The sequence below is a fragment of the Mytilus californianus genome, unplaced genomic scaffold (assembly GCF_021869535.1).
Source record: "Mytilus californianus isolate M0D057914Y unplaced genomic scaffold, xbMytCali1.0.p SCAF_22, whole genome shotgun sequence".
NCBI classification, from domain to species: Eukaryota; Metazoa; Mollusca; class Bivalvia; order Mytilida; family Mytilidae; genus Mytilus; species Mytilus californianus.
Window position 1 is genome coordinate 635,344 of NW_026262671.1, and position 27,555 is coordinate 662,898.

At 32.4% G+C, this 27,555-nt stretch overlaps 1 protein-coding gene across 2 annotated transcripts; it reads left to right on the plus strand.

Annotated features, from left to right (window-relative positions):
* Positions 1-3: 3 nt before the first annotated feature.
* Positions 4-27,555, plus strand: LOC127732054 (uncharacterized). 2 transcript variants are annotated; one of them, XM_052241096.1, is made up of 9 exons: positions 4-122; positions 3,834-4,031; positions 6,068-6,171; positions 7,475-7,562; positions 10,486-10,614; positions 11,335-11,513; positions 12,231-12,353; positions 26,235-26,312; positions 27,481-27,555. In XM_052241096.1, the coding sequence occupies exons 1-7, from the start codon at positions 65-67 to the stop codon at positions 12,237-12,239; spliced, it is 765 nt and encodes a 254-aa protein (XP_052097056.1). In that variant the 5' UTR covers positions 4-64; the 3' UTR covers positions 12,240-12,353; positions 26,235-26,312; positions 27,481-27,555. The 2 variants fall into 2 exon arrangements, with proteins under 2 accessions (XP_052097056.1, XP_052097057.1); XM_052241097.1 differs by lacking the exons at positions 26,235-26,312; positions 27,481-27,555 and adding an exon at positions 16,305-17,326.

Genomic DNA, 27,555 nt, shown 5'->3' on the forward strand with positions numbered 1-27,555 from the left:
ATGGATAACACTACAAACTTCCTTGTTACTGAGAGCTCTTCAGTGAAAACGAATCTGTGAGAAAATGAAGGATCAACAGCTTCTACTTTCGGTATTTATTGCTTTATTGTCGTGTGACGAAGGTGAGAAAATCAATATCATAATAAGATATACAAGTAAATTGTTACAAATGTAGCATTTATGAAAATAAATTCGGTATATATGATTGTTATCTATACAATCTGTTGTTTTACACTGGTGTCATTCGGTATATCGAGAAAAATGATCGTGAAAGAATAACTAACGGTGGTCAAGCATTGCGATCGGATCGTGAAAGATCTGGTATCGGATCATGAATGCATTTACGGTCATTCTACTTCAAAATCTGTGAAAAATCTGCTGTATTTTTAAAAGGTGGAACAAATCAGAAAAAAAGAAATATGTCTGTCAAAATGATTCAACTAACCTAATGATAAATACTGTGCACTACGTTAAAGAAAAAATGCAGTACGTTTTAGGAAAACACAAAAGACGACACATAAACCTATGAGAATATTTAAGAAGAAATCTCGTTTTGTACCTATAATGGTCACATTCAAATATATCATGATATATTTGAAACTCAATTTTTAGTGTGTCAGATAGTCCTGTGTTCTGCTCTTTGGTCCGGTTATTGTCTCTTTGACACATTCTCCGTTTCCATTCTCAATTCTATCTTTGTATTTTTAATGCTTAATGCATCCAAAAATCAGTGAAACGAGAGAGGGCATGGTGGTCTTCCCCTGGAAATATCTTAACGTGTACGTTTTTGTTTTCGTAAAGGTTAGATCAAAGAAGCAATATCATTTAATTTCACATACAGGTATATTGAAGATGTTTTTTCCATTAACAATACAAACTTTTCTGATTGGATCTCAGTAATAGTCCTGAACAAGAGATTGCAGACACCACAGCTTCCTTTGCCTCAATTTTAGACATAAACCTCGAACTTGACTACAGCGGTCATCTCAATACCAAAGTCTATGACAAGCGGGATCATTCCAATTTTGAAATTATATATTTTCCTCACCCAAGCAGCAATTTACCAACTTCATCCGCGTTTTGAGTATACATTTCTCAACACAAACAATTTTCAGGAGCTTTCAGCTGCTACTCAGAATTTGTAAAACATCATCAGTGTCTGAGCTAAAAAAAAAGGGCCATGATTTGTGAAAGAACGTCTAGTCCTTTTCTCAAAAAGTTCACTGGAAAGTACCAGGACCTAATAGATAAATATTCAATGTGTACTTCACAAATAATACAGGATTGTCTTTCGAATAGATTCTAGGTGCCGATTCTGTGTAGAATATTATCTACTTCACAGTTTTACCTTTATTTGTCTATTATTACGTTCTATTTGGTCGTATGACTCTTGACGTGGCTCTGTATACGTGTATCCAGCTTTCAGGTTTTTGGCTTTTGGCGTTTCTTATGCGGGTGGGTCAAGAGATGCGATTTTGACATATTAGGTTTTTATTGTGTTGTTTTTGTTTTGTATACCCTTTTATTTATATTTAACTTATTTCGTTTTTAATATTGAAAGTTTATAGCTTTACTATACTGACTGCATTATCAAATACAAAAACGTTTTTTGTTGGTGTCTTTGGCTGATATATTTGTATGTGTGTTTGAACGTTTAATTCAGTTGTGGTGTGTCTGTGGTGTATGTTTACACAGTTTTGTCTGCTGGATCCCAGTTATATTCACGTTAACCAATTATGTCTGTTTGGATGGCTCACCAAATTTGGCAATGTTACGGAACATTCAACAACTGTCATACAAGTGGGCGTTTTAGCTAACTATAAAGAACTAAGTTTAAGCCACCATTAACTTAGGAAAATCCCTGTGCCATACGACAATTGTTTTCCTGCGGGTTTTTTAAACTACATTTTTATTTCCAAATGCTTCGAAAGAAAAACAAGGACCTTCGTTTTATATATCTGACTGTGTATAAAAACTAATCGATATCAGATGAAACAATCCTATCTTTTTGTGACACTTATGCAGGACGGACAGATTTGCTTATAGTGTTATAGGGCAACTGTTCGGTGTGGGATCATCAAATAATCAGATCCACTGGCATTGAACCAGTATAGCCATATTCACAAACAAAACTGAAGCAGAAACAGTCATGAAAATCCAAACTGTTGATATACCAATTACAAATATAAATTATCATGTTCTTAAAGAATGATTTAGTCGTTTTCGTGGATTTTTGCAATAACAAATAAGCGGCAACAGATATTTCACGATCCAAAATATTCCCATTTTTGCAAAGTTTCTGATTACTAAACAATATAACTTTAATAACCATTTTGAACAATATCATGCAACGATATTTTTAATAGAAAAGTATTTTATTCATTCAAAATATGAAAAAAATCATGTTTGCTAATTATATTTTTATTTCTTTTAAATTTCGATGAGCAATCTTCCTTTTGTTTTGTAACGGTGTTCTTTTAAACCATGAATTTTCTCGGATACTGATCATAATGTTGAACTATTTTGACAGACAGTTTTAATTTTCCAATATTTTCATTATAATTTACTAAATGAGATTATTTAATAACGTTGGATGTGTCTCCTCGATAAGATTTTCTTCACACGATCCTATACCAGATCTTTCACGATCCAATCACAACCACCGTTACTTATTCTTTCACGATCATTTATCTCGTCATACCGAATGATAGCCTTGTTGTACGCACGGAAACAATTTATATCTGTTTTTTTTTCATGTAGTAATTTTCTTTATTTGCAAAACAATGATGACCTTAGTCTAATTGTAGGCTTTGTTGCGAATTACATTACACATCATAAAAGTAACATTAACTATTGTTAGAGACTTTAACTTTTTAATTATTCGATTATCTTTGCGATGATATATCTTCTGAAGTGATGAACGGCTAGCAAGAGTAATTTTCAAGACTATTTTTTATTCGAAAAATAAAATGTAAAAGAGAGGCGATAGATACTAAAGGGATATTCAAATCAAATACAAAAGTCGAATACAAACTGACAAAACCATGACAAAAATGAAAAACGACAAAAAGACGAACAACAGTCCACAAAACGTTGTTACACGAAGAAATAAAAACTAGATGAACCAACAACAACACTTTCAGGAAAAGATTTACTTGTAGGATGGATGCGCATAATGATATACTGTCATGACAACTAAAATAATAGTCCGCGTATCAATGCAAAAATATATATATACATATTGGTCTGTGCTTTCCTTACAGCTAATATTAACGTTTAATTAAGTGAAAAATTATAAACAAAAATACCGAACTCCAAGGTAAATTTACAAAGGCGAATTCCTTGAAAACTGACAAAATCAAACATTAGACTCTATCAAAAATAGAACGAATGGCAAATTATGTTGTTGACATCCAATGATGTGAAAAGCATTTCAAATCGTTGTTTTATCTTAAAACGTTAGCAGAAACATTGTGACATAGATTCGAGTATTTGACAGTTAGGTCAGCTTCTGAAAATTGATTAAAATTGAATACATGTAAGACAAAATATAGGATTGAGACGGATGTAAAAATATGGATAACGTATAACTAAGACATAAAACTAAAGCTTTGGAAAGACAAAATTATAATGCATAAGCTGATTTTCGTGTGACAGATGTAGCATTGCCACGTTGTCTAAAGTCAGACATTGGTGAAGAGTGTTTGAAGCACTTACAGTTTCGATCATGTATTACACATTTTCACGAATTGTTGATGAGTGAATATGTGATTAACAAACATTTAACTTCTGTATGAATAAAGTTACATTGTTGACATGAATATTTTTTATAGGACGGTCAACAGTGAATTTGACATTATACCGACAAGAAATGTCATGGAAAAATGCTTCTAACTTCTGCTCACAACACAATGGAGTCCTTGAAAGTAATACAACGGTAGTGATAGACCAATTTGAGATAGAAGGAAATGGTATTCAAAATGTATGGTTTGGTAAATACGAGGCATATTCCCAATGGGCCTATATACGAGGTTTGTGGGGACAAATTTAGTTTCAGCATTTAAATGTATATCTTATGGGATATAGATATAAATAATGGAAAAGGGAAAGTATATGAATAAAAGGAAATGGGAAACTCACGTCAAAGAAACATCAAGAAACCAAAAGAAATTCAAATGGTCTGCAACTATATGTATTTCAATTTCTGAATCAATCCAAGTCTATAAATAGATAAAATTTAAAAAAAAAGACCACGAATGATCCGTCTTCAACATTCAGTTCCTAAAAACGCCAATAACGCAAGTCAAGATGTCTCACTCGTATTGCCAACTTCAGTATTCATTGTTTTGAAGCTGTTATTTTGGTGTTCATATATATTGCCAGTCCAACATTTGCTCAGTAGATGATACAAAACCGAAACCTTTTACATAATGTACAAATTTCGTCATGGTTTGTTGCTATGGCTTTGCAAATTAAAGATCATGTATAATTATGCATATATTAAGTGTTTAAATTACATTTGCACATTCGCACTGAATGTTGAGCCCTGTATGATCATATTGCTCCATTACTACACCAGTAGCCTGTTATTTAATGGTTGTCGTTGTTTGCTCCATATTTGATTTTCGTTTATTGTTTAAGCATAAATCATACTGTTGCTGTTCTTTGTTGAATTGTGTTATATTTGTCATTTCGTATACCTTTATAGCAAACTTTACTGTATGGGTAAAGGCCGTACATTGACCAACACTTGCTTAAATCCATGTAATTTGGGTATATATAAACATTTATGGATAGTTGTTGCAGTCATGTCAATCAAATCACATCGTGTTATTGTATATAGGTACTAAGTACCTGATGTTTATACAAAATATTGTTTTGTTTGTATATGTATATGTATCTTTTTTCTTTCAAATGAGCTTTATTTTTATTGTTTGTTCCTCTTTAATTTCATTAACTTCAGTTAATTTCTCTTTTTAATTTCATCTGCATTATTAACTTTACTTTTTCTGCAAAAAATGCCTTTGTTTTTTCTATTCAACTGTGATTAGTTAGGGTTTTAAGTGGTTTTTTTTTTTGTTTTTTTCTTCTTTTTTATTTTGTTCTTATGGGAGTAATTTATGTATAACTTTTTTTTTAGATTCAAAAGGAAAAGTTTTTGTAAAATGGTTAAGGTCTGCTCATATTGTGTCAGTTTAATTAATTCATTAACTCATCAATATTTAGAAAAAACATCACAAATGTTTGGATACAATGTTTCATAGTATTTAAAAGGAACCATCAAACTGAAAAATGTAATAATGTCAAGGAAGTAGTTTTGCGATATCAAATGAATTATGAAAATAAGAAGATGTGGTTTGATTGCCAATAAAACAACTCTCCGCCAGAGACCAAATGACATAGAAGTTAACAACAATAGGTCACTGCAAGGCCTTCAACAATGAGGAAACTCATAATGAGTTAAACGAATACCGCCTATTCAGCTATAAAAGGCCCCGAAATGACAAATGTAAGACTATTCAAACGAGAAAACTAATGGCCTGATTTATGTACAAAACAATGAACGAAAACCATGTATAATATACACCAACAAAAGGCAACCACTGAAAAACAGGCTCCGGACTTGGGATAGGCTCATTCATAATGTGGCGGAGTTAAAATACTTTAAAGTCGCCAACTCTCCCATATCATGGGACAGTGGTGTGACAGCACAACACGAGAACAATAAACGAAAAACAAATATGATGAACAGCAAAAACGACAACCACTCAATTACTCCTGACTTGGGACAGACTCGTGTAGAATGTGGCGGGGTTAAACTTATTTGTTGGCGCTAAACCCTCTCCCTAACCTAGGATAGTGATTTAACAGTACAACATAAGTACAAACTGCCAAAATCAGTTGAAAAAGGCTTAACTTATCAGATCGATACAATTGTTATTCAGAATATTGTACAGTTCTACACGTGCGACAACAAAAAGTGTCTTTGTCAACTGATATTCTTGTAATCTATATGCTTAACGGTTTTATGTTGATGAAATAAGTTCACTGCGGTACTTATTTGCAGGTTGTTTCTTTATCAATGGAAATGTCAAACACTTTGCTGTATGGCAGTTGGAGGAGCTCGACTGCCAAAAAATGTGCGAAAAATATAAATTTTATACAATTAAGGTAAGCATATTTTTAAAGAAATTCTTGGATAGCACTGATAGTAACTGTTTATTCTATTAAAATTATGTACAAATATAATTTCATTTTCATTTCCAACCTCTTCCCTCTAATCCCGATACAAATGGGATAGTCTTGTTACTTTCATATTTTGAGATACGAGGAAAGCTGTAATAATAATCATCAAGCTTCTTCAAATTGTTCATAGCATTTTACTAACTAAGCAAAACGATGTATTTACTTGCACAGCGTAACATGAATGAAATTTTTTATGGATAAGCGTGTCAATCAGACAGCAACGGCACAATAAAAAAAGAAAAAAACGCTAAAAGAGTGGACATGTTAGTTTAATTTAAAAAAAAAAAAACATTAACTGATGGAAAAAGTTTTCTGAGATATTATATTTTAAAATTCCGACGGGAGAAGGGCATATGACAATAGTATTTTGTTACAAATATTTTTAAGAATCGCCGAAGACATCATTGACAAGGCTTGGTAGCGCTCTCGAAGAACGCATACTTTATAATATACAGTTTAATTGTCTCAGATTTCAAAATTTAATAGTGGTCCTGACTGAAGGATAAAATTCTAAATATACTTAACAACACAAATAACGCAAAACATCTTAACACCTTAACATATATAGCTGGGCCCGTATGCATAAAGCTACTTAAGTAAAGATATCCAATCGTAATACTAATTTATCGTAGGACATGAAGAAAAATCCGTCCGTTCGGAACAAATCTTAACCTAAGTAGCTTTATGCATACGGGCCCATGTTCACAATTTCTTGTTTAGGGTAAACATTTGTAGAAATCCATTATATATTTTATGCATAACATTAAAAATAATGCAGAGTTTACAGAGAAATTTTCAACTTCCAATTGGTCATTAGAAAAGAATTCGACCAGTAAACTGAAAATTAAAGTCATTTTCGTTGTTTTCAAGTGAAAAGATACGCACGACTTTAGTAATAACAAATGTGTCAAGAATTCTATAATGGTTTTTGCTTCAAAAATGAAGATTAAGAAAATTCTCATTTTGAAAGAATTTGGTGTTTATGACTTCATAAAAGTTGGGTTAGAATGTTGACTCATATCAATAACTTAAAAAAAAAGTTAAATGCGATTGAACTTTTAATGTCATAGAAATTGATAGGGTTGGCGTGCTGCTTTTGTTGTTTAATACATTTTATTCCAAGGTTTATTCATTAAGTTCAATAAATCACTCTACGAATATAAACAAAATCAAATGTGGTATGTGATCAAACTGGTATATACATATGATTATACGAATTTTTTTGAAGGGAACCGATTGTTACTGCTTGCATGGTATATCGTCGTTTGAAAAAAGCAATCATTGTTATTGTACGGATTGTTTTAAAGTTTGGGAACGTGAGTATCATCTTGTATGTAATGTCGAAGCAAATAACATTTCGATTGATGATGTCTTTTGTTTAAAATCTCTGTTAGAAATAAGAAGTAAACAGATCGGTTTGCCTCAAAATGAAAATAGCCCTTATAAATAATCAACAATAGCATCTATTTAATGTAAAAAAGGAAATGGTTTATTTGAAATTTGTTTTTTGTAAGAAATCTTTATCGAAGGATAACGCAACATAATAAAAAGTATGAGGAAACAACTGTTTTATATTGGCGTGATGTTTTGGAAATTAAAAAAAATGTGTATTAAAATAAGGAAACTTGGAAGACTACATGTAGTTCACATTCCATTGTGGTAAAGTTCCGTGCCAACGTAATACGGTCTGCGAACAATTTAACAGTATACAAATAGTTGACATCATTTTTATAAAATGTATATATGAAGTGTTACACACGTTTGATTCAATAATTATATATAGCATTTCTAAGTTATAAAACAAATATCGATAAGATAAACATAAAATTGTATTTCAATTTACTTTCATTTGAAAGCTGGTATTGATATTTTAAACACATGTATGTAAAGCAACAAATTAATTAGATTGATTGATTACGATGCTGGTGGACAATGATGCTTCCCAGGAATCACAATTAAATCAAAGGCTGTTTTTTTTTTTGCCAACTATACTCAGTGTATTTGACGGAGAGTGCAGTCAACAGGACTCGTCACCAACTACAAAGAAGAACCTGACATTGACATGAACATAGAATTGGTGTCTCTATCATTCTATTTGACGACAGAGTGATAAAATTCTCCTATTAACATTAATATAGACAAAAGTATTCTGTTAACTTGTTTTACATTTTTATACGATGGATAGGGCGTTATATTCGTAACATCCAACTATTTAAATCCTAGGTCTAATTATGCAGGTAACAGCCTAAAGGGCTTTCGGACTATGGAAGTGTCAGAACTTTCGGGTGTTGGACTATTGAGGTGTCAGACCACTAGCTAGTCTGACAAATGTGGTGTCGGAACAATGTGTTTTAGGACAATTGAGACTGCCCAATGTTTTGAAACATACAATTTTGTTGTATAAAAAGAAAATATTTCAAAAAGTTAATTCAAAAAATTTGTTTGTTGATGAAAAAACGTATCTTGTCATAATGATTTATATAATTGACCTTAAGCTAAAAAACGGGCCTCGGTGTAGTAGAAATAACAAATAAGGCAAAGCCATAAACTGTATGAAATGACAACAATTTGGGTTACATGACTTTTATAGATGTAGATCTTTCGTTTTAATGCTTATGAGGGTTCCAAAATGTTTCTGTTAAGTTGCCACTGTCACGGTTATCTTTTTTACATAGGACCTCGGTCACTGATTAGTCGTAATAGTTCATCTACGGTAGTCGTTAATATAAACATAAGTAGATGTAGTATGCTTGCCAATGATACAACTATCCACCAAAGTTCAAATGAAGTGGATGTAAGCAATTATAGGCAACCGTACGGCCTTCACCAATCAGAAACCCCCATATCGTATAGTCGGTTATACAAGACCAAGACATGAAAAATTTGAACCAATTTAATAACGAAAACTAACGGTCTTTTTTTTATAACAAAACAATTTACGAAAACAACTATGACAGACAAGAACCAACTACAACCACTGAACTACAGGCTGTCAACACTGAGATTGCGAATTGGATTCCCCCTCGTGACAGTTGCGTTCCGATCTTTATTAACTAGGATTGCCAGTTTTCAAGCCGAAGGTCGGTGGTCTTCTTTGGATACCCTGGCTTCCTCCACAAAGGATAACTGTCCGCCATGATGTAGACAAAAGTGCTCAAACTGGCGTTAACACAATCAATCAATTTTTTGACCTACGTAATTTGATATTTATCAAAAAAGGAACAGGGATTAATGATAATGAATAATCATATATATTAGTATAAAAAATACAAAATGACTATTTAAATCATAGTAATATCTGTCTCTACGAAGATTTTAAATATCATAAAGGCATCCACTTTTTGTTTTTGTTTTTTTGTTGTTTTTTTTAAGCTTTCCAATTGTATCTGTTGAATGCCTGTTACAAAGAATCAAAGAGCTATAGCAGTAAATCATTATTGTTATGGAGTAAGGTGCCTGCTTTAAATGCCATTAGGTCATGTAGTTTCAGAGGAGTTGTTCTATTAAGGAAACATTTTCTAAACCAATTGTGAAGGTATTTCCTCCCTTCCAACAAAAGATTGATTGATTGTGTAACGTCCGGTGACACATATCTAAGCACACTTAGTTAACGGAGAAACACATCGTGTAAAGTAAGTATCAAGACTAAACATCCAGTGTCATTTACAATTTATTTCTAGAATATTTATTTCGGACACAGTGAAATAAAACAGGTATATATATCAAAAAAAAATTACAGCTGCAAACAAGAACATGGTCTCCCTTTAAAAAAAAATTCATGCAAGTGTTTTCTTTTTATTCGTTTTCAGTATTTGATATTTTCTAAATCTATGAAAGTATCTGAAAAATAAAAGCATTAATACTTCTTTTTCATATGTTATTCCTTTTTGTAGCTCCTCCTTAGATTAGTTTTCGTTAATTTGTTTAGTCTGCAATTTGTTGTTTATAGGTAAATTGGTTATTGAGGTTACATTTTGTTTCGTTTTCTCCTTATTTTTTACGCGTTCAAGAAGGAAGAATTAGAAAGTGCAATTACAACTTCTGATACCGCATTTGAAGCACTGCTGGTCTAAGCTCCTCTCATGCTTTGCTTTATCTATTACAAACAGTGAACAGGGGAATGTGAAAATGTAATCACATAAAAGTATCCTGTTAATGCACACCTCTTCAGATAGCATCAGTAACTAATTCGAAGTTAAAGCAAAAATTACCATTCAGGTTTCAAATTATACTTAATAGATCAACTGCAAGAATTTGATACAGGAGAGTATGACAACCCACCTGAATGTATTGCGGTAACTAATTGTCTCTTTGGTACTCTCCGTCGACGTTATGATCCATGTGAACTCAACCATAATGTAACGTGTGGTAAGAATTTACGAGATTGGCAAAATTTATAAACTACCAAGTCAACAACAAACAAAATCCCAAAATGTACAGGGACAGCACAAACGCATATAGCAACATTTGCTTATAAAAATAAGAAGATGTGGTATGATTGCCAATGAGACAACTCTCCACAAGACACCAAATGACACAGAAATTAACTAGGTAATGCAAGATGAGTTCAATTTTTAATACACATATTTTAGTTTAAAGACTGGTCAGTTTACTTAAACGAATAGTTTACTAATAGTTCGTATAGTTAATATAAAGTAAATTTGACATTCTTCAAAACCGATTTCACCAGATCTTGACTCTCTATTTTCTTTCATGTATGCTCATTGACGTTTAATTCGGTTAGGGTTCAAAAGAATTATGTGTCCGCGAACCTGATGAACATTCTTCCAGAAATACGTACGGTTCGTAAGGAAACAGGTATCATACATTAGATTGTTTAATTTCTATAAGTATAGATTATACAGGATTATTATTAATTTTTAGATTATATAATAACCCAAAAACCCTGCTGATCAACGAAATGATAAATGAACACAGACATGATACATTTAAAAAAAAAAAGCAAAGGCGAACAACTTTCTGTATTTGTGCATGCTATATTTTCTGTAAGTAGATTAACGATTAACACTTGCTTAAAGAAACAAGACAGACTGTCGATGGCAATTGAACCCTTTAATTATGATTTAGATAACAACTTTAACCTTGGATTTTCATCAGACAATCACCACGACGCATCTATAAAATGCGAAAGACAAGGTTCCTTCATAAAGTGGTTTCCAGAGAATTTTTGTACTTCTGATAGATTAAATCATCCCTTTTGGACAAGTGAAAGACGTCAGAAACATATTTCTATCAACGAAAATCTTGTAAGTGTTTCCTTTAGCAAAATTCAAACTTAATTTATTTGTTGATTGTTTATCTTTTTTGGTTACTTTTTTTGTTTCCTATGATTATTTGATCGTGTTTATAATTCTAATTAAAGAAAATGTATAGTATGGTAATTGCAGTGTAGTGAATATTAGATATAATGTCACTGTCACCTTTTGTGAATGTTAAATAAAAATTAACACTGAATGGACATCTTCCCATTTTATACGTGCGTGTGCCAAAGTCGTACACGAACTATTTTGATCACCTACACTTCTATTTCGTTGAAGTTTTCTAGGATAATGAGCAAGATTGTTGCTCATACATCTGTAACTACGTTTTAAAAGACAACGTGTCAAAACAAACATTTAAACCCGCTGCATTTGTTTGCACCTGTCTTAAGTCAGGAACCTGTTTTTCAGTGGTTGGCGTTTTTTTATGTGGTTCTTAAGTGTTTCTCGTTTCTTGTTTTTTATATAGATTAGACCATTGGTTTTCCTGTTTGAATTGTTTTACACTAGTCATTTTGGGGCCCTGTATAGCTTGCTGTTCGGTGTGAGCCAAGGCTACTTGATGAAGGCCGCACTTTGACTTATAAATGTTTACTTTTTACACATAGTGACTTTGATTGAGAGTTGTCTCATTGGCACTCAAACCACATCTTCTTATTTCTATTTAAATAATCAGTAAACTAAAATATCAATGATATTTTACAGATGACATAGATAATGTTCAACTTATTAAGTGTTACAAAATACATCGTGATGGTGATCAATTAAAAGAGGAAAATGAAGATGTCGAACACTGTGATGACAATTATCCGTTTGTATGCAGGTTTGGTAAGTTATGTTATTAATTATCGAAAAGTTGCTATTGAGAGAGAGAGAGCAGAATTGTTAATTTGTTCTCGTCCTGAACATGCATGAAATATTTGCAACTGGACTTTAAGCAAACTACAATCAATCAATTTATAAGTATCAATATTCCAGCAGCGCTTGAATATGGTGTATACAAATATATATGTGGCGCTGGAAACGGTGCAGGCGGTGTTGACACGATGTCACAGAAGCAAGAATTCGAATCCCGCTGAGGGAAGAACAAAAAATTGCTGACGCAAATTTGAAGATCTGTCATTGTTTGGCTAACTATGAGACGAGTTGTATATATATATATAGTATAGTGTTAGCCCTGTATAACCACGTGTTATTCGATAGAAAATGTCTGTCATAAAGTTGTCACATGTTTAGACGTGTATATAAAATTTGTCAGCATAAAAATCTAACTCTAACACTGTTGGGTTCAATTTTCAGACTTATATAAATATTTGTATTTACCCTGTGTCTCAAAAACACTGAAATCCAGTGGGCATATATATTGTATGGTTGTCACTTGCTTAGACTTGTTTGTATGATATACTTATTTCTAGTGACTGTATAATAAATTGAATCATTATCCTCATTATCCCATATGGTATATAAAAAATGTTGAGTAAGATTGCTGACAAATAAAGATACATTGTGTATCAAAGAATAATATAAAATCTACACACGCTTAAAACACATGTCTTATGTCACCTTACGTGACAAGGTTCCACTACGACTATTGAAGTTATATTTAGCCTAGAGCGCTGGACAGGAGGCTGAGCGATTGGTACTGTAGTGAATCAAAGGTGTGAGTTCGAATCCCGTTGATGGACAAAAATTTGTCAGCATAAAAAATCTAATTCTAACACTGTTGAGTTCAATTTTCAAATATATATATATATATATGTTTTTGCACCTCATGTTTGCGGTATACCATCTTTTCCGCAAGTTTTTTTGTTTTCTATTTGGTATTATATTAAAATTAAGATCCATTTTGTTACATCTGTGATCCGTTTATTTGGCAATCGCAGTCAGCAGGGTTTAAAAACATCCGTTGTTCGATCTGTTAGTCAAATGCGTTTTGTTAAAATATACTTATATATATATATATATATATAACAAAGTTTAAATTGAAATCAACGTTCAAACCTTTGATTGCGTTGGATAGAGGGGTCTAAATACAGCACAAACAACATTTTCCAAAAGACCAAACAAGTGAAAAAGTCTATTTTAACAAAACGCATTTGACTAACAGATCGAACAACGGATGTTCTTAAACCCTGCTGACTGCCAATGGCGATTGCCAAATAAATTGATCACAAGATGTAACAAAATGGATCTAAAAACTGCAATGTTTATACGTGTGCATTCAAAATAAATTTCTTGTTAGAGGGGTCTAAATACAGCACACACAACATTTTCCAAAAGACCAAACAAGTGAAAAAGTATATTTTAACAAAACGCATTTGACTAACAGGTCGTACAATCAATGTTCTTAAACCTTGCTGACTGCCATTATCGATTGCCAAATAAACGGATCACCGATGTAATAAATGGATCTTAATTATAAATTTAATACTAAACAGAAAACAATAAACAATAAACTAGCGGAAAAGATGGTATACCGCAAACAAAAGGTGCAAAGGTTTTTGTACACTATATCCGGATTTCGACAATTAATGTTTCTTCAGTGATGTAAGAAATCGAAACGGTATTTGAAAAGCCATACAATTCACCTCAATTTAGGATAGACTCTTTAATTTTGAGGAGTCAAAATAGGATGAACAATTCATATAAACCCGAAGGCAAATATAATAGAAGCCCAAACGAAAAAATATAAACAAGTCTAAATTGAAAACAACGTTCAAACCTATGATTGCGTTGGATAATACCCGCAATTTTCATACGTGTGCATGCAAAACAAATTTCTTGTTAGAGGGGTCTTAATACAGCACAAACAACATTTTCCAAAAGACCAAAAAAGTGATAAAGTATATTTTAACAAAACGCATTTGACTAACAGGTCGAACAACAAATGTTCTTAAACCCTGCTGATTGCCATTTCCGATTGCAAAATAAACGGATCACCGATGTAATAAATGGATCTTAATTATAAATTTAATACTAAACAGAAAACAATAAACAATAAACTAGCGGAAAAGATGGTATACCGCAAACAAAAGGTGCAAAGGTTTTTGTACACTATATCCGGATTTCGACAGTTAATGTTTCTTCAGTGATGTAAGAAATCGAAACGGTATTTGAAAAGCCATACAATTCACCTCAATTTAGGATAGACTCTTTAATTTTGAGGAGTCAAAATAGGATGAACAATTCATATAAACCCGAAGGCAAATATAAAAGAAGCCCAAACGAAAAAATATAAACACGTCTAAGTTGAAAACAACGTTCAAACCTATGATTGCGTTGGATAATAACCACAATTTCATACGTGTGCATGCAAAACAAATTTCTTGTTAGAGGGGTCTAAATACAGCACAAACAACATTTTCCAAAAGACCAAAAAAGTGATAAAGTATATTTTAACAAAACGCATTTGACTAACAGGTCGAACAACAAATGTTCTTAAACCCTGCTGATTGCCATTTGCGATTGCAAAATAAACGGATTACCGATGTAATAAATGGATCTTAATTATAAATTTAATACCAAACAGAAAACAATAAACAATAAACTAGCGGAAAAGATGGTATACCGCAAACAAAAGGTGCAAAGGTTTTTGAACACCATATCCGGATTTCGATAATTAATGTCTCTTCAGTGATGTAAGAAATCGAAACGGTATTTGGAAAGCCATACATATTACCTCAATTTAGGATAGACTCTTTAATTTTGAGGAGTCAAAATAGGATGAACGGATAATATAAACCCGAAGGCAAATATAATACAAGCCCAAACGAAAAAATATAAACAAGTCTAAATTGAAAACAACGTTCAAACCTATGATTGCGTTGGATAATACCCGCAATTTTCATACGTGTGCATGCAAAACAAATTTCTTGTTAGAGGGGTCTTAATACAGCACAAACAACATTTTCCAAAAGACCAAAAAAGTGATAAAGTATATTTTAACAAAACGCATTTGACTAACAGGTCGAACAACAAATGTTCTTAAACCCTGCTGATTGCCATTTCCGATTGCAAAATAAACGGATCACCGATGTAATAAATGGATCTTAATTATAAATTTAATACTAAACAGAAAACAAGAAACTAGCGGAAAAGATGGTGTATCGCAAACAAAAGGTGCAAAGGTTTTTGTACACCATATCCAGATTTCGACAATTAATGTCTCTTCAGTGATGTTAGGAATCGACACGGTATTTGGAAAGCCATACAACTTACCTCAATTTAGGATAGACTCTTTAATTTTGAGGAGTCAAAATAGGATGAACGGATCATATAAACCCGAAGGCAAATATAATACAAGCCCAAACGAAAAAATATAAACAAGTCTAAATTGAAAACAACGTTCAAACCTATGATTGCGTTGGATAAAAACCGCAATTTTTATACATGTGCATGCAAAACATATTTCTTTTTAGAGGGGTCTAAATACAGCACAATATATCTAGTCTAAAGATTTGCACAACAGTACTTATATAAGATGGTAATATACAAAGGTGATGTTATAAAATCGTGTTGACAAATATTTCGGCTTAACAAATAGCCTTCGTCAGTGTGAATAATTTTAACAATACTAATTGTATGTGTAAAAATAGCTCAATAATACAGATAAGTTTTGGTCTATTGATTTAATCCCAAATCTTGAACATCATAATATAAAACAAAACTTGATACTCCATAGACTTGACTGTGTATATGTACATCCAAAAATGAGTGTAAAATAAGACTGCTAGTATTTCTTATTGATGCCGTTGGGATGATGTACATTTATTTCTTTAGCCAGAAGCCTTCCCAAACCTGTCGCTGGGCATCACTTCAGTGAATGATCTGTTCAATCACTAGGATTTTCATGCGGTTAAAGTCATCAAGTTTATGACCCGACTGTCTGGAATGCTAACAAACCGAAGAATTGGCTTCTTAGAGATATCACTCCTATGTTTGTGGAAAGGCTGCTTTGACTCACCAACATATTGGAGGCAACAAACCGAACATTCTAGAATGTAAATAACATTCATACTTTTGCAGGTTACATTGCAAAATATCCTATAGTTATTTTCGGTTGCCTTACTGTGAAAAGTTGATGAGTGATGCATCTGTAGGCAGCAGTTGCAGCGTTTTTCATCACACGAACGACATTCTCCAGAAGTACTTCTCTGATCAGACACTTCAGCCCGCACCAGCAGGTTCCGCAGATTGGGTTGCCTAAAAGCTATTATGGGGGCTCGGGAAAAATTTTGGATAATTTGGAATTCTTTTCAACTGTTTTTCAATGCTCACGAATGACACCGAAGCTGTTTTTGAGAGATGGATGGTAAGTAAGAACGCATGGAGTCTTTTTTTTTTTTTTATCTTTGTATTCTAACAGTTTACTCCTTGGAATAGTTTCCGCTTTCTGAAAACTTTTTGAATAGTTCTGTGTTTAAAGTCCTTCTCTTCAAGCGGGTTTCGAGTTGACTCATTCGTTTTTTTAGTTATTTCTGAGTTGGAACATATTCGCTGGACTCTGAGTGTCTGACTGTACGGGATGCTCTTTGTACAATGATCAGGATGGCAACATTTATGGGACAGGTATTGGTGAGTATCAGTAGACATAAAATATAGGTCTGTGGATATAATGCTATCTGTAAGAGAGCTGGAAGTATCGAGGAAGGTGATTTTGGATTTAGATCTCTCATGAGTAAATTTGATACTTTGATGTATGTTGTTGGAATGAGTGATGAACGTATCTAAATCCTCGTCACTTTTATTCCATTTCATATCCACATCATCTATAAATCTATACCAGAAAAGCGGTTTTTTGATTGAAGAATCAAGGAGTTGTTTTTCTGATTTGCCCATAAATATGTTGGCGTATGATGGAGCCATTTTGGTACCCATAGCAGTTCCATTAACTTGTAGATAATGATCTCCATCAAAGGTGAAGTTGTTGTTCTTTAGTACCAGCGTGAGCATTTTGGCCAGGCATTCAGTAGGTGGATATTTTACTGGTCGGGAACCCCAAACTTCTCTACATGCATCAATGCCATCTGCATGTGGAATATTCGTATAGAGGGAGGTGACGTCCATAGAGACAAGTGTCGTGATGGAGGGAAGTGGATTTAAGGCCTGCATTTTTCTTAGATAATCGGTTGTGTCTTTGGTGTGAGATGGTAAGTCTTCAACATGTTGACGAAGATGGAAGTCAACGAATTCCGAGATTTTTTCCGACGGATGACCGTTCGCTGAAATAATTGGTCTTCCTGGGTTATTGCCCTTATGAATGTTTGGTAAAAGATAAAATCTGCCCGGTTTTGGGTTTCATTTTCAGACTTATATAGATACATGTATAGAATAGGCAGATATTTCATATTTTGATTGCATTTACTCTCTGTTTTGTTTGTTTTAAATTGAGATAAAAGCAGCATAATAAAATTTAAAAAATCATTTTCCGTTAAAACGATTACTGTGCCTTCAAATCACAGTTTCAAATTTATCCGAATATTCAAAACTAAAACCCATGATCTTTAAAGTTGTTTTCGAAATTTTTCGACACGAATGCGTTCTTTTTTAATTGTATCTAGCTGGTCTATTTTACGGGGAGATTAAAAGAAAGAACTGGCAACTTTTACCTTTCATTACGTTTTGTTTCATTGATAAAAGATATCATCAATTTATTCCGTGTTTAATTCGAAAGACAATTAAATTACTGTTTACAAGTGTATCAAAAAAAAAGGATATGCCTGTTTTGAGATAATTTGTTGTAACAAGTTTTGGAAATACAGGATATAATATTCAAACCAAATATGTTTAACTTCAGGGTTTTCTTCTTGTATTTATAAACAATTTGTCTTCTGCCTTAATGACATAATACAACTAGGAGAATGTACAACAGTTTCAATTATAATTTGATCCAATATAAAAGTGCAAGATTCAATTAAAATGACCAGTCAGTACTGAGAGTTTTTATCCCAGTATAAAGTGTTTAGGTTACGGTTTTTTGTTAGGTAGGAAATGGCCGGTTTTTTTTAAAGATCATGTCTTGTAATTTCAACCTAACAATAAATTAATATAGAGCAATACCAATTTTGGGCCTAAAAAGTCACCAAAGATTTGACCATATGAAGTAATTTCGCCTTTTTAAACGTTGATTTGTTTACATACATACTGCAAAAAAGTTGTAATGTGATAAATAGTTTTTAAGTGTACCGTGGTAAAACAAACATCGAATTGCCTCGCCAAATTTTATTGCACACTAGGGCTGTCTTTCTTTTGCATATTGCAACGCACAGGATACATTTTGTTATATTTTATCTCAAAAGACCTAAAAAGTTTGAATTATGTTCGTTAATGTTACGATTTAAAACTTTAAAAAATCCACAGCCTGAACCTGGTTTCATTTTCATCGACCAAACTGCTGGAAGAACACAAAGGTTAAGAAGAAGAATATTTGAACTGCTTATGCATTCTTCCTATTACTGTGTGCTTGTTGTTGTTTAGATACAATTAATTTCATTAGTATAAAGTATTCGTTAGAATAGATATGTTACAGTTGAAATTGGGATAAGGTCAAATTTTCAAAATCTTTGAATACTCTGCGATCGTTATTTTTTTTTTGTCTGTTTGTTATTTTTGTTTGTGCTACAAAATGTAGGACCGATCTGATAAGAACAACCACTTCTAACAGATTTTTGCAATTTGGTCTCATGTAGTGGTATAACACCATTGTCCTTCATCAAGAGACAATATATTCCTCACAAGCATGTTAAACTCTTTCATATCCTATGTGTGCCTACCCTAAGCCAAGAACCTGTTATCTAGTCGTTGTTGTTGGTTGATGTCGATGTTGTTTTTTGGAATTGTTTATTTTTTTTACAATTTTAAAAATCTGTTAATTTTTTTAAATTCCGTTAATTCAGTTTAAACAAGTTAACAAGTTGCGAATTTAGAATGTGTGACGCAGATATCAAGCGATAGTGGCATGGACCCCCTCTGTCATCTATCTTTAGGTGTTCAATTTGTTTTTTAGTAAACTTTCTTCAATACTTTATCCTATTTCAAACTTTTTAATATGTCCCTCTTCTTGTCCATGTAAATTTACAATACCAGTAGTTAAAATGCTGTTGATGTAGTTGGAGCACATATAATCAACTATTTTCAAATCCTGGACAGAGGAGAAAAACCAATTAAATAAGTGAGAAAATTAGATATATAAAATTCTTTCCTGAAGATCTTATGTCCATAAAATTGTGTAATTCACTGTTTGTTTGGACCTAATAAGTTTTGAAGAAAGCTATACCTGGACTAGAACATAAAACTTGGCTGATGCAAAAATAGCCTGTCCCTAAAATCCTTATTCAATGATTCAGAGACATTAACAGTAATACATACATTTATCCGAAGTCATACACATTTTATGTCATATGTTGAAATGTGTCTGCTATCTGATGTACCAGATTTTAATCAAACTGAACTATGATTAAATTTTACGATCACAGTTGCGCTACCCTATGTAACGGTATATGGACCTCGTCTTTTTTATGTAACTACTCTAAAAGTAACCACAATAAGGCCTCGTTAGTGTCTTATATTGCAAGGAGATGGTTTATTTATGGCAATATATCTGGCATTAATATATTGCTTTTTTGAGATACCGTTCTGTCTTATAAATTTAGCCTATTGTCCTCAAACAGTATAAGTAGAAATGTAAAAATGTTCATCCAATTTTTTTCCTTATGTGACCCCCCCCCCCCCTTTTCCAAATTAACTCACATCTTAATTTAAAGTAGCAGGTGCACAATTGTATATCCTGCAGAAAAATCTGTTAAATTTTGTTAAAATTCTGTTAATTCAGTTTAAACAAGTTAACAAGTTGCGAATTTACAATGTGTGACGCACACATCAAGCGATAATGGCTTGGACCCCCTCTGTCATCTATATTTAGGTGTTCAATTTGTTTGTCCCCCTTCTTGTCCATGTAAATTTACAATGACATAAGTAAAAAGCTGTTCATGTATTTGGTAGCACGTATAATCAACTATTTTTTAATCCTAGACGGAGGAAAAAACCCATTAAATAAGTGAGAAAATTAGATATATAAAAATTTCCTGAAGATCTGTTGTATGTACATAAAAAGAAAAGACATGGTTTTAAAAGGGTTTACTTGACTTGACGCAGGCTATGATAGAAATGATCTCTGTGTGTCGTTACAGAGTCGATGTCAGGCGACACAATACATTTTTGTATTCATATGCGAATTAAGAATTTGTAGTTGGCAAAACTCGTTTTTGTGAAAAAGTTGGACGATTTTGTAACAAATTAGGCGACACAAAAATACTTATATGACTTAGTAACAATAATTTTTTCTTGAAATTTAGATCCATATTAAATATACAGTCGATCATAAACTAATAAGGCTTTGTATAGATGTAATGTCGTACTGGGCATGGACTGTAGGTCCTGATATTCCTGCTTCCATTTCTTTAGACTGGCATGTAAAAAAAGTCTTTCGTTATCGTTTTGTGGATTTGGAAATAAAGAATAACAAATTAAAAATTAAGATGATTGTGTTCGTACAAAGTGATTTTTAAGTACACAGTTTTAGGTTCACTCTGTTGGTTGATGCTAAATCATGGCATCAGTATATGTTTATTCTCTGTTTAATTTTAATAGATTCACGTATTGCATTTCTTCTCTAAGAGATTTGTTTATCTGTTTTACTTATATTATAAAGTAAACATTGTTCTTTTTATAAGTCGCCCTTGAGTTTACGTCTCCCTTTATCTTTTACGTTTTAATTGACCAAAATGTAAATGGGTAGTGTTAAGAACAAAGAAAATTAGTTTAATTCTTATGCAATGTAGATTTTTATTAGTTTTCTTTCTTTCCATCGACATTCATAACCGCTTAAATGATTTATATCAAAGAGCTCTGAAAGCATGTTGAAGCTAACAGGCGTTTTTGGTAATTCCATGCCAAAACCTTTGTACAAATCTTCCAATTTTTTATCGGACAATTAATTCTATTTTACTTTATGGTTCCGAAATTTGGAGTATTTTTCATTTTAAATCACAAAAAAAATAATTCGTATGAACTAGAGCAAAAGTTTACGAAATATCCTTGCGAAAATGTATACCTGAAATTTGTATGTATGAGTTCATAGAAATCATCTTAATTAACACTTCACGGGAAATTTGGTCGTAATCCACTACAAATGACATGAACATGATGAACGAGTGTCATGTGTTAATTCAAATTCTAACAGATAACATTTATATGCACCAGAATGGAATGAACACATGGTGTTCTTCTATTCTTTTATAATTGCAAAACAGTCATTAATAATCTCAATGTTAATAAGATTAAAGATGTTTCAGTCAAAAAGGTATATGCAATTTTGAAAAGATAATCTTCTACGGAATGCTATAATAGTAAAACAGGTTAAATTGCGAACTTATTTTAAATTGTTAAGATATTTAAAAATCGAGACTTTTCTAAATGTTGTGTAGAATTTTGAAACTAGAAAGCACCTCACACAAATGAGAATGAGAGTAAATTAGCTTTTGAGCAGGGCTGTTATATAAAGATTGACAAAGATAAGATAATTTTCTTTTTTTTTTTTTTTTGAATCAATTGAAGATGTAACTAATTCCCTGATGGAATATGCATTAGATCAACAACAAATTATGCTAGATTCTACTTAAATAATATTTAATAATTTCAAAAATATAGATACAGAAAATCGATTTATTTTGAATTCTTCTTTTGTGTGAACATGAAGATTTTTGCAACACTGTGGCTATCATAAGCATTATAATTTATTTTTCTTCACTTTTGGGAATCAAAACGGGGAATGTGTCAAAGAGACAACAACCCGACCATGCCGACCAAAGAATAGAAAAACAGCCAAAGGCCACCAATGGGTTTTCAACACAGTGAGAAAATCTCGCACCCGGAGGCGGGATCCATCTGGCCTCTCAACAAAAATGTGTACTAGTTCAATGAAAATGGACGTCACACTGAAATCTGAAACATATAAATGAACCAAAATTAAAAAAAAACCACACGAGACTAACAAAGTCAAGATGGTCCTGACATGGCACAGGCGCAAAACTGCGGCGGGGATAAACATGTTTTGTGATATTTCAATCCTTCCCTATACCTCTAGCCAATGTAGAATAAACAGACACACGGCAATACGTGCAATAAACATCAGTTTAAAAGAAGTCCAGTTCGAGTCTGATGTCAGAATAGGTAAAAGAAGAAACTAAGTAAAATGACAATGATACATAAATTAACATATACGACTACTAGCAGTTACCGACATGCCAGCTCCAGACCTCAATAATACTGATTGAAAAAAAATGTCTTTATCATAGGAAAATAAAGCACAAAAACCCTCCCGTTAGGGGTTGAGTATCATACTATCATAAATAAAGGCAACAGTAGTATACCGCTGTTCAAAAGTCATAAATCGATTGAGAGAAACAAATCCGGGTTACAAACTAAAACCGAGGGAAACACATCAACTACGTGACAGAAATACAGTACAAACACACTCAGGAACACTCATCACAGAGAAACGCACAAATGAATAATATAATAGTCGATACAACATGTAAACCGCAGAATAACATACATATATGAGAAGAACATAACCCGGATCATGTCAACATCTTGTTTTAGAATAAATGTGTTTATTTCCGATGCAAAGACCCTATGAGTTAATCAAATTAATGCCAAATAATGTCTTCTTTAATGACCTGACAACAGTATCGTTACTATATCCCTTGTGAATAAGTCTGTTTAAAGGTTTGGTTAGCTTTTGAGATGATTGACGACATTGTTGTGCTTTGTATAGAATACTACCATAAAAGATTGGATGTGAAATACCTGAACGTATAAGATGTCTGCATGTTGATTTATATTTACGAATGATGTCCTTGTACACATGATACAATTTAGTAAGTGTTTTGACAAGTTTGTGATATCGAAAACCCTAGTGTAATAATTTTTCATTAATACAGAGATTTATTTCGTTAAAATCAAATACGTAGTTACATACACGAGCGAATCGAATAAGTTGAGATATATTAACACAATGAGAAGGTGACATGGGAACGTCACCATCTAAAAATCGATAATTAATAATAGGAAATGAAAAATCATCTCTTTTATCGTGAAGTTTGGTATTAAGCTTCCCGTTAAAGATATAGATATCAAGATCCAGGAATGGGCAGTGTTCATTGTTAGTATTAGCTTAATTTAAAGTCAGTTCAGCGGGATAAATCTCTTTAGTGTACATACTCAAGTCGTTATTATTGAGAGCCAATATACTATCCAAATATCTAAAAATGTTATTAAATTTTTGTATCAGATATTGTTCCGATGGGTCTTTGCTGATTTTAGTCATAAATTGTAACTCGTAATAATACAGAAACAGGTCCGCAATAATTGGTGCAAAGTTAGTCCCCTTTGGAATTCCGATAACTTGACGATATACGGAATCTCCATAGCGAACAAAAATGTTATTTAGTAAAAATTCAAGTGCAGTTATCGTATAAAAGCAGGTCCAACTGATATAGCTATTGTTTGTTGTTACTAAAAAATAACCGAAAAGAGTTTGAACATATATATATTCGCATTCTGACTTTTTAAAAGCCTGTTTAATTAGGTGTGTGAATTTTTTTATTAAGGAGATTATGAGGCAAAGTAGTATATAGGGTAGATATTGTGCAGCTTCGAAAGACAGTACAGAGTTAGAACTTTCATTGTATTTGGTTTTGCTTGTAAAGAGGTAGCTAAAAGTTTATGTTTGTTACAGATGTCATTTTCCGAAAATAAGGTCAGTTAGAATGTTAGTGAATTCGTGATTTCCTTTTGCAGAACCTCAAAATAAAATTTACGTCAGACTATAATGATATTATTGGCAGCCAACTCAGCCGGGACAAAACATATTCCATGGCGAGTTCTTTTATCTTATGTTTGATACGAGAAATAGGGCTATTACGGTTGTTGTTAGGAGTAAAATGTGCTTTAAAATGTTTAATACGAATATCAACTATGTTCATTACTGAATTAAAAAAAGAATCTAAGGATTTGTTGTCAGTTTTTCTCGTTTTATCCATTTCGTGCAGTAAGTACGGAGTAAGACTAGGATGATGTTACGACACTCATTGAAATAAATAATTGACGGAGGACGATATTTAGGTCCTTTACTGAGGACTTATTTCAACTCCCGGTAATGAACGATGTTAAGGTCTCCTGTTATAACATGATAAATGGGGCCATAAATGTATTCGGAATAACTGCAATTTAATAACGTAGGTGGATTGTCACTGATATTAACATCTTTACACACTTCTCTATATTTAACATATTTCCGGGTAGATTTTTGTGTAAACATAACAAATAAGGGGGTTTAGTATTATCAAAATAGCAAGGAATTTGTTCTTTAGCGGAATGATCATTAAAAATACCGGCAATATTTACAAAACCAAAACCTTTATTGACATATTTGATTTCAAAGAAATGTTTTTTATATGATCTTCAGGGCGATCAATTTAGGGAAACAGTTTAGAATAACAATATGCAATTATAATTTGGACGATTTCATACTAAGACTGCAATATGGTATTGTGTTGCACTCCTCTAAAAGTTGATATCATTTATTATTAACAGGTACAGAACAGAGCTTGTTTAACAAACAATGTCTGCCGTTGTTTTTTGAAATAGTAATTAGGTCTAAATTGTTTGTATTGTTGGTACGAATTTTTTTCTGATTGCGATTTATTCTACGCCCATGAGAACGGTTTTTAAGAACAGTTTTAGAAACTATATCCAAAATGTTAACAGAATCGGTTCTTGATATATTACCAATTTCCATGATATTATCATTAAGACCGAGAGGATAGACTGTCTGTAAATTTTTAATCCAGTTTAGTTCAATTATTTTCCGTGATCGTACATACTTTGAATGAGATTCCCCAGGCTGCTTATTTACTACTTCTAATGGTTGAACTGTTAAATATTTAATAGGATGAATGTGCTTATTAAGGTGTTGATAGATGATACTTTCTTCTAAAGCGATAAAGGTGTTCTTGCGTGCGTTTAGATAAATGGCGTCCGGTTTCACCTACGTACTGAATACCGCATCCCGGTTTGTTTCATGTGAGTAAATAGATAAAACTGTTAGTTTTTCAATTTATATTAGTTTCAAAATTTAAGGAAAATGTACGACCATTAAACGTGGACCTTACCGTATTGTAGGTGGAAAGACGGGGACACGTAAGTCATTTTTTGGCATGACACTATGTCTATTTGTAATCATTATAAGTATCATGCCCTATGTGAGCCATTCATTGGTTTGATAAAGTCTTCGTATTCGCTTTCGTATATAAAATAATGAAGTATTATAAGTTTTAAAGGCACGTTTTCCTATAACTTCAAGTACATAGCCAATTTTTTTTAAAATTCATATTCCCTTCATAGCTAATCACATTTACTAATTAGGCCGTTTACGCCTTACTACAGGGTTGAAGTAGGACTTCTCTAATTCAAAATCTTGGATTTGATTTAGAAGAACAAAACATAACACCCAGGTAAATCATGACAACCAATCTCAATTCATAAGTTATTATACACAAAACAAATGTTATCTTCTTTCTTTGTGTGTCTTCTGAATACAGCATAGTGATGTCATAATATACTTCATGTATTTGCAATGTATTCAAGGTTTAGTTGAGGACGACGGTGACACGATTTTTCTTCCGACTGCCTCCACGTCTCCGGAAAAAGCTGACATAACAGCAAGTAAGTTTAAGTAATTTGTAAAATGAGGACATGCGTAATGTTGTTCTTCGACAAACACGGTCATTACCATATTTGAAAAACTTTATCGACATATATTTCACATTTAAAAAAAAAGAGACCATTTGCTGATCATAATAAATCAGTATTTTGCAAAATATGATCACTTTGGACGAGCAAGATTCTACAGAGCCTGGAATCATTTCCATTCACATTATTTGTTTATTCTCAACATGATATGACATCTTAAATGTGTTCACATTTGTTTCACAGCAACCTTTCGAAGATGTATGAATGTGCAAAAGCATAATAAAATAATTCATATTTGTAATGATATACTTATCACAAAAAAAAAAAAAAAAAAAGAAGAAAATTCGATCATTCCTTTTGAGGCATAACAATTATTTATAATGTATGAAACAAAATTTCAAACTATATGTTATGACCTGGAAATTTACCGTATCATAAATGTTCTGTGGAATGAGATACATGATCTAATTGGTTTTTTTTTTTTTTTTTCTGTTTGATGCAAACAATTCACTTGTATAAACAGTATAATTCATTAGCATACCCACACACCAACATGCTTAGCAAACTGGGAAAAGCATCAATCCATTATTTTGTTCAATCACAGTAATACCCATTTTCAGAGAAATGAAATATGGTTACCATCTCATTCAACACAATACCAAGAAATCGTAAAGTCTGCTTCATATTTCAATTTACAACAACAAAAACAGTGAAGGCTAAACACTTGGTTACGATCGATTTGTGCTGCCGAAAATTTCAGTTGATACCAAATATGGACAGTATGATTTATGTGGGCAAACATTTTTTATCATGCAAACCATCTTTAGAGATCAAAACTACTGATTTTAGTGCCGGTGTGGTGTTTTAAATAAAAAGAGGAACTGTAGCACTCTAAATTAAGGCCGACAAAATTTCGTAGTCATTTTTTACCAATACTGCTAACATTTATCCTATATTACCAATTTACGGATTTATAATTCCGGCATTAAAAATGCGAATGAACAAGAAAAGGCAAGACAAACACATGAATTAAAAGTAAAAAATACAAAAAACTCGCATAAAGAAATCTTACAAAAACAATGAAGATGTCTAAATTTTAAAATACTCCTTGAACTATTGCATGCAAGTATTTTCATTGTAGAAAAATGTCCAAAGAACCGCACATGAAAACTATTCGAGGTGACGATCGTCCAGTAAATGTGCCTGCATATACAAA